Below are 7,713 nucleotides of genomic sequence, written 5' to 3'. Positions count from 1 at the left end.
ACTTCATTAAAAGCAGTATCAAACAATATGATTATTCAACATATACTCATTACTCCAGTCACTTTTGAGATTTGCTTGCTGACTTATCCAAATCTGCTCAGCGTTTATTAAACACTAAAGAAAAGTAGATCAGCATTAATCTATTAGTTGATAATGGCTATTTAAGGTAGCGTTACTTGCTCATAGAACATACATTTGAGTGAGAAGCAAAAAAAGTATTTATTTTGCATATACAAGAGATGAATTATTACAGAACTGAACACAGGGATGTACTGGGATGTACTAACAACCATGCTAATGAGGCATACCAGGGTATGATTTAGAGAAGTTCTCTGGTGTAGAGCTCAAAGACTGGGACTTGTGCTAATCACTAAATCACAGAGAAACTATGCAGAACTTAAAATTAAAAAAACCTTATGTTCTCAATGAACCTCAATTACTGGTCAACAAGATACTTATAATATGCATATAGATAAACAAAAAGATCAGCTGGTTTGTTTTCAACATTAACTTTCCTAGTACCTCATTTTTGTCAACACCCCTTTGAGCTGACACTTCGGAAAAACTCTTCCACAACTGTAATTCTCAGCTACCCTTGCCATGCACACGACATGAGCTAAAAGCAGGGCTTGGTACTTTCCGTATTCACCTATAAACCAAAGAAAAATGAATAAAGTCCTCTGATGAAACTAGATGGCATTACCAGAGGTCAAAGGCTGGAGCCTCTGTCCAAATGCAGACAGAGAAAACAGGTGGTAGGTAAGATACAGTTAGACTGTGACAGCTAAAATTTATTTTCATGTCCATTCCGACTTCTTTTTTTTTTTTTTTGCAAGAATTTTGGGAATACTTTTACACAAAGAGAGATAATCCACAACAATGTAAATGCTACAGGCACCTCACTACTGTTAACATATTTTACATCTGTTTTGAGTTTTAAGACAGACATCATCTGGCATAATAACAACTGATGTGATACAGTGTAACAGTGACTCAGGATTTTTTTTATCTCAGTGTGTAATTAAACAAAAGCTACATTTAAAAATCACAACACCTTAAAAACCAAGATTACAATATTAAACAAAACCACAGTAAACTCTGCAATATGCTTGATGACACAAATGTTGGAACTACTTTATACAGTGAAGATAAACCTCTTTAAATGAACTTAGAATTAGACAGAAATACATCTACTGAGAAACACATTAAACATTAAAGATGATAATTTGGAAGTAAACAATGCATAATATAGTGCTTCAATTTCACCCATATTGATTGATCATTTTATTAAGTCTGAATTTGTTACAGATTGAAAGCAATAATTCTACCTCTCTGTTAAATATATTTTAAAAATCCCACAGCGTATGTTCAGATTCAGAGTAATTTGGATGCTTAAGGAAAAGACTAAGTCACAGGCAAGCACTTACACAGCTGTAAGAAAAATTTCAAAGATATATTCAGGATTTCCACAAAAGTAAAAAAATGCTTCCAAGAAATAAAAAGATAATAAAGAAATTTCTATTAACTGAATTTTCATGAAATTACAATTTACCATTTTCCCCTAGATTTAATTAGTGCCTCCTTTCCTTGGGTTATTTAAATTATCACTTTTTTTTGCTAACCAGCATGATTGTCTACACCTCTAGTTAATTGATATCAAATACATGCATTTGTACAAAAAATCTTTGGATTAAAAATACATGTCTCCATGGTCACTAACAGAAATTCAAATTAAAAAGTCATTAACATGGTAACATTTTAATGTTATAGTTGTAGAAATCATGTACAGAATATAATAGAGCAACAGATTTAGAGATACAACAAAACGAAAGTCATAAAGAAGACCTAAATTAGAAATGTTTAATACAGTGCGATGGGAAAAGCACATGACAAATGTTTTACACACTATTAATTTTAGATTAAAACTCAAAATACTTTCTTAAAAAACACACTGACTGTGTTTTTGCATACAATAGTACATAGGAAACATTTTCTTTATCCTGGCAGTAAACTATGCAGTGTATCAGACCACGTAAGGTGATCCTTTGAATTTAATTAATTTATCAATGGAGAAAGATTAAATGCTCTAAGTTTCTGTGCTCTGATCCAGATAACACTCACATCACAGCAGATACATTTGTCGAAGTAGCATCTCCTGTTTGAATTGTGGAACCCCTGCAGTGAGCCTGACCATGGGCTGCACCTTGAGCAGGCAGAGGCCTGCACCAAACTCACTCTGGTCTTGGAGCAGATAAACCAAGTGAGTCATGTCCTGATGGACACGTTCCGTTCTTCATGAGCATAGAGCATAACACACACACCATTCCAATAACTGCAATAGAAAGAAATCCTTCCAGTTTTTATTTGCCTATTCTCTGGACTACCCAGTCCTGCTGGCAGAGGGGACAGCGATTATTCTGTTTCACCCACAAGGACATGCAGCAATTGTGGAAGGAATGATTGCATTCTCCCCAAACCACTGAAAGAGAAGAAAGAACATGTTCCAGTCACACTCAGCTGCCCAATCAACTCCTACAGCAAGGTTCAAACTATCACTCTCAAATATTTATAACCGCTGGAAACTTCAGAGATAAAACAGGTCATCACTGATTTATCCACTGAGAATAGTTTATTATGATCATCCTGATGAGTGAGTTTCATCATCAAGCCTTTTACTTCCTTCCAAATACTAAAAAAAGAACGCATATATTCTCACCTTCTGGTATAAAGTGACAGGGTTTTGTGACTGTATAAACACATTTAGGGATGTGTTTTGCCCAGGAAAGAAGTGTAACTATTGAAGTTTTTCCCTTAATCTTCCCCAGTACCAAAATAAAGCCAATGCACTACTGACTCACTATCAGACCAGAGCGTATCACCAAATTCTCATGTGAATGAATGCACTGTTTGAATTGAAATGTATGATAGCAAGGAGGCACATGTGACACAGTATATAGTCTTAAAATCCGACCTTACAACAGCAGTTATTCACAGGCTACAGTTGTTCCAACACTACAAAAATTGTTATCTGTTATCCATTTATTCCTGAATAATATTTTAAAATGTACTTACTTTGCTTTTTTTCCTTATTAGCTCACATTTTCCTCACAAAAGCACAAGGGTACTAATCAAAGGAGTGCTGTAAATTATACTTTTTCCTGTCTATCTTAAAAGCTTAGCAAGGCAATTAAGATATCTTGAACATGAAAACCCTATTCCCATTAAAACTATCATCAAAAAACCCCAGCGGTTTTTTTGAGACAATACACTTCAAAATGCAAAGCTCAACAGTATGGAAAGGTTTACCACTGCTTTAAAAGTTGTCATAAAGGTTTAAAGCAAATTCTTTGAGATAATTTTCACTATTTCCAATTCAAACACACAGAATTAAGACCTTCTTTTGCATACATTGGCACTGAAAGTATGATTATCTTTAAACTGAAGTGATTCCACTTTTGAAAATGAAAATTGAACAACCAAGCTGTTGCCTCCATTATCTCTGAATTAAGAGTGGGAAAAATACCACTTTCTAACTAAGACACACATTTATTTCACAACAGGATTTTTACTTGTACTTCCATTGTGCTTTCTGGCATGCACCTCTGAAGAAAAAAATCAGCTTTTTCCTACCCACTTCAAAAATGTACATTATGATCTCAAATATGCTCACAATGAAAGAAACCTAAACCTCTTTGTTGTGTATGTGTTGACAGGAAGTTGGAAGTTGTTTTGTTTTACAGCACAGCTGACATGAAAACTGATTTTTTTTTTTTTACTGCTCAAAAATAAAGTATTAGTAACATAGAAAGATGATACAATGTAGAACAAAACACCAGTTTACTTTTGAGCATTAATAAAATCAGTATTCCCTTCAAACTTTAAAATGCACCATACTGAGAGAAGCTTCAATTGAAAAACAAGCGAATGAAGTCACTACATACCAACACAATCTTCTTGTTTGTTTTCAGCTTGACATCTAAGACAGGCATCTAAAAGTAAACAAGAACAAACTCAATTTGATTCTCAGGATTCCATCTTAAGAATACGTTTGTCAGAGGGAAATATAAACTCTAATACAAATTTACAGAGGTAAAAATCTCAAGTTTTGATGTCTAGTTCAGCCCTTTAACATTAAATAGCCCCCTTAAATTCTAAAACTGTGCAAATGACAATGAAATATATATCTGAAAGAGATCAGAAGGACTCTGAACTTTCCAGCGTGTTTTGTTTATTTTCCATTGCTTTGGTATTTTCATAACTTTTGCTGAAAAAAAGCCTTCTCCATTTTGTAGATACGAAAGCCCGCAGATTTGTGCCAAGGCACTCAGGCATATTAAGACCAGAGCAAGCACAAAGCCAAACCCTAATTACAGGACTTTGTTTTTCAGATGTCAGCATTTCCTTTTAAGGAAGTCATTCACAATTTTGATTTTTCTAGGCTGTGCATCTCTCACCACAACTCCCACCACCTATTACTCTTTATAGTAGCCTCCCTTGACAAGTACCTGCATCTAATTTTCACAGGAGTCACACACATACAAATATAGTGGTACATTTGATAATATATGTTAATAAATACAGAACAATATCTAATTAAAAATATTTATCATCTTTATTCACTCCAGTCTGTGGCTTTAAGATTGGATGGCAGCTCCAGGACTCAATAAGATACAAGAGTGACAACTTCCAGGCTTCCCACTGTGCCACACAATGCAGTGGAAAAGTACCTTTGCTTCTCCTTTGCCCCAACTTGGGCTGCCACAGACACACGTGCACGGATCATGCACAACAGAAAATGTTCAACTGTTATGTGAGCAAACACATCTTTATCTCTTCCAAAGAAATGTGGACACTTAAACAAGTGTCCTGCCGGTTGAATCTGGCTTACATGTCACTGGCTGGACCATATTCTCCCAAAAGACAAAACTCTAATGTGCTACAGGAATTTAGATTTGAGTATTTTTGCAGTCTCTGCCAGATAAGGCCAGTATTTGTATATTAGGTTGAACTGCCTAGACATTCCTCCTTTTCTCAGGTAATAGAGAACAAAGAAGAGAGAACTCTAAAACAGCTGCCCTTTCTTCATTGAGACAAAAGCAAAACTTTTGTGTTGTCTGTCCCTAAAATTCATATTTCAACACCAGTTAGGGGATAAGGTGCTGGGAGGATTCAGCCAAAGTGCTTCAACTCGTATCATGGTGTGTGGGAGCCCCCTGATCTGGGGTCACAGCAGAAACTCACAATAAATCAGCTGCCCTATTGAGCCCTAGAGTTGCAGCTTCAGACAGAAGCAGCACAGAGAGCCAAGGACAGAAATCACTGCCACCACACCAAAGTAACCTGTCCCCACTCCCACATCATAACCCCACAGATGGGGGTCAGTCTGAAAGGCTAAGGACAGCAAAGCCAGTCCAGCTGCAATCCTGTGCTTCCCAGCTAACACCTGCATTTTTGTCCCTTTCTCTTGTGCATCTAAAACTACCTTAGGTGAACGAGTTAAACCAGCAGAAAATGGAGCCAGCTAACACCTCCTTCCCTGCAAAAGTCAAACTAACCTTCAACAAGTGCCAGTCTCAGTCTGGCACTGCCCCCACCTAAGGTTACTGCAGACGCAGTGGCTCTACAGGAGCCAGACCCGCTCTGGCAGGGTCAACACAGAACTGCTAAACTGAAGTCAGTAATCATCAAATTTCACATTCTAACAATGTGGTTTGTTCCCAAAAAACGGTTACTAGTTTTTTTCAGATTTTTTTTTCTAGTTTCAGATTAAAAGTACTCCCTTGGTCTAGCAATTAAAAAATTAAGACTTTTTTTTTTTTAACTTTTATAATAGCTCTGGGTAAGATTTTAATTTAAGACTTTTTTTATAGTGTTCTGTAACAGCCTAGCTTACAATGGGGACAAATGCATTTTTTAAATTATGGTTTAAATGGCAAATGAAGACAATTTCATATTTCCAGAGTGGTCTCTGTTTACTTGTACACCCTTCTGCCTCCTCTGTTCCAGAGAAAGTTCCCAGCAAAATTATTTAGGAGAAATGACAGAATGGTATATTTTGCCTCATTTATGTTAAACCAAATGCTGATTTCATTTTCAGTATCAGGGTTCCTGGCCCTACAAAAACTAGGTGCTCTGGCGGGAACTTTGGGTCATTTGTCCTGCCGACGTGGTGCAGACCCAACTGCGAGGACAGCTACACCTAGGATGACTCAGTCCAAAATAATTGTAAAAACTGGACCTGCACACACAGTAAAGGAAGAATTTAAACCGCTTTTGAAGAACTAAGATAAATCTCATATTTGACAAAGATGTCAGAAAACAGTAATATGAGTTAACAATGAAGGTGCTTTCAAATAGTCTCTGGGTTTCAAAACCAAGTAAATTAACCCCTTACTCACTAAATTTCTCAGTACATTTGTGTGTATTAAACTGCACCAGTAATCACGCTTGCGAAGTAGAGTCTGACACCCTGGTTTAACAGATTTGAAAAATCAATTTTTACGTACATCTGTAACTGCTTTGTAGAAAAAAAAAAACCCTTAACGAAACCCACCCCATAAAGAGCAGCCCCACGCATGCAGCACTGGCTTCAGCTGGGCTCTAAGTCCGTGCTTGCGGATTTGCCCTCATGACGAAGCCGGCACCGCACGGGTCACGGCGCGGCCCGGCCAGGGCAGGGCCGGGCCGGGCAGGGCAGGGCCGGGCAGGGCAGGGCCGGGCAGGGCAGGGCCGGGCAGGGCCGGGCCGGGCAGGGCAGGGCAGGGCAGGGCCGGGCAGGGCAGGGCCGGGCAGGGCCGGGCCGGGCCGGGCAGGGCAGGGCCGGGCAGGGCAGGGCAGGGCCGGGCAGGGCCGGGCCGGGCAGGGCCGGGCAGGGCAGGGCCGGGCCGGGCAGGGCTCGGCCGGGCCGGGCAGGGCAGGGCAGGGCCGGGCAGGGCCGGGCAGGGCAGGGCCGGGCAGGGCAGGGCCGGGCCGGGCCGGGGGGCTCTCGCTGCCCGACGGGGCCGCCTGTGGCCCCGCAGCGCAGCGGCCCGGCCCCCGCGGGGCCCTCCTCCTCCTCCTCCGGGAAGGCGCGGAGGAGGAAGCGGAGGCGGGAGGGATCAGCCCCCCCTTCTGCCGGAAACCGCGTCTGTGCCCGGCGCCCGCCGTGCCCGGGGCGGCAGGCACGGCCCCAGGCCCGGCCCCGGCCCCCCGCCCCGCGGCCATGGCGGCCCGGCCGGCGCTTACCCATGACCTGCACCCGGCAAATGGCGCAGGTGTCGCACTCCACGTCCCAGCTCCACATGGCCACCGCATTCCACTTCTTCAGCGAGAACATCTTGTCGGGGGCGCCCGCCTTGGAGCCCGCGGAGCCCGGCAGCGAGTGGGGGGCGCCGGGCTCGTCCCCGTCCTCCACATCGGCCATGGCGGAGGGGCGGGGACCGGCGGCCGCGCGGGCGGCAGCGCCACCCTCCGGCGGCGGCGGGAGCGGCACGGCGGCGGCGGCGCGGGCCGGGCCCGCGGGGCGAGGAGCCCTCAGAGCCCTCAGAGCCCTCAGAGCCCTCAGAGCCCTCAGAGCCCTCAGAGCCCTCAGAGCCCTCAGAGCCCTCAGAGCCCTCAGAGCCCTCAGAGCCCTCGGGCACCGCTGGCGTTCCACCGGGACACCCGGCAGTGCCAGGCTGGCATTGCTGACGAAGGATGTTCTCCTTCGCAGAGCGCAAGTGCAGCAATCCCGAC

General features: G+C 42.6%; 1 protein-coding gene across 1 annotated transcript; it reads right to left on the bottom strand.

Moving 5' to 3' along the window:
* Positions 1-200: 200 nt before the first annotated feature.
* On the bottom strand, positions 201-7,413 carry RNF7 (ring finger protein 7). Its single transcript, XM_021536950.3, has 3 exons — positions 7,225-7,413; positions 3,942-3,989; positions 201-2,479 (listed from the first exon to the last, which is right to left on the bottom strand). The coding sequence occupies exons 1-3, from the start codon at positions 7,400-7,402 to the stop codon at positions 2,361-2,363; spliced, it is 345 nt and encodes a 114-aa protein (XP_021392625.1). The 5' UTR covers positions 7,403-7,413; the 3' UTR covers positions 201-2,360.
* Positions 7,414-7,713: the final 300 nt, after the last annotated feature.

This window comes from Lonchura striata, chromosome 9 (genome assembly GCF_050655825.1).
Source record: "Lonchura striata isolate lonStrDom1 chromosome 9, ASM5065582v1, whole genome shotgun sequence".
Lineage (NCBI taxonomy): Eukaryota > Metazoa > Chordata > Aves > Passeriformes > Estrildidae > Lonchura > Lonchura striata.
Note: the sequence above shows the minus strand (reverse complement) of the source record. Positions and strands in the feature narration are given on the sequence as shown.

Coding starts and splice junctions, on each gene's coding strand:
- RNF7 (XM_021536950.3), bottom strand. CDS start 7,402: ATGGCCGATGTGGAGGACGGGGACGAGCCCGGCGCCCCCCACTCGCTG. Junction 3,990..7,224: donor TTGCCGGGTGCAGGTCATGG/GTAAGCGCCGGC, acceptor GTTTACTTTTAG/ATGCCTGTCTTAGATGTCAA. Junction 2,480..3,941: donor CAAACAAGAAGATTGTGTTG/GTATGTAGTGAC, acceptor CTTCTCTTTCAG/TGGTTTGGGGAGAATGCAAT.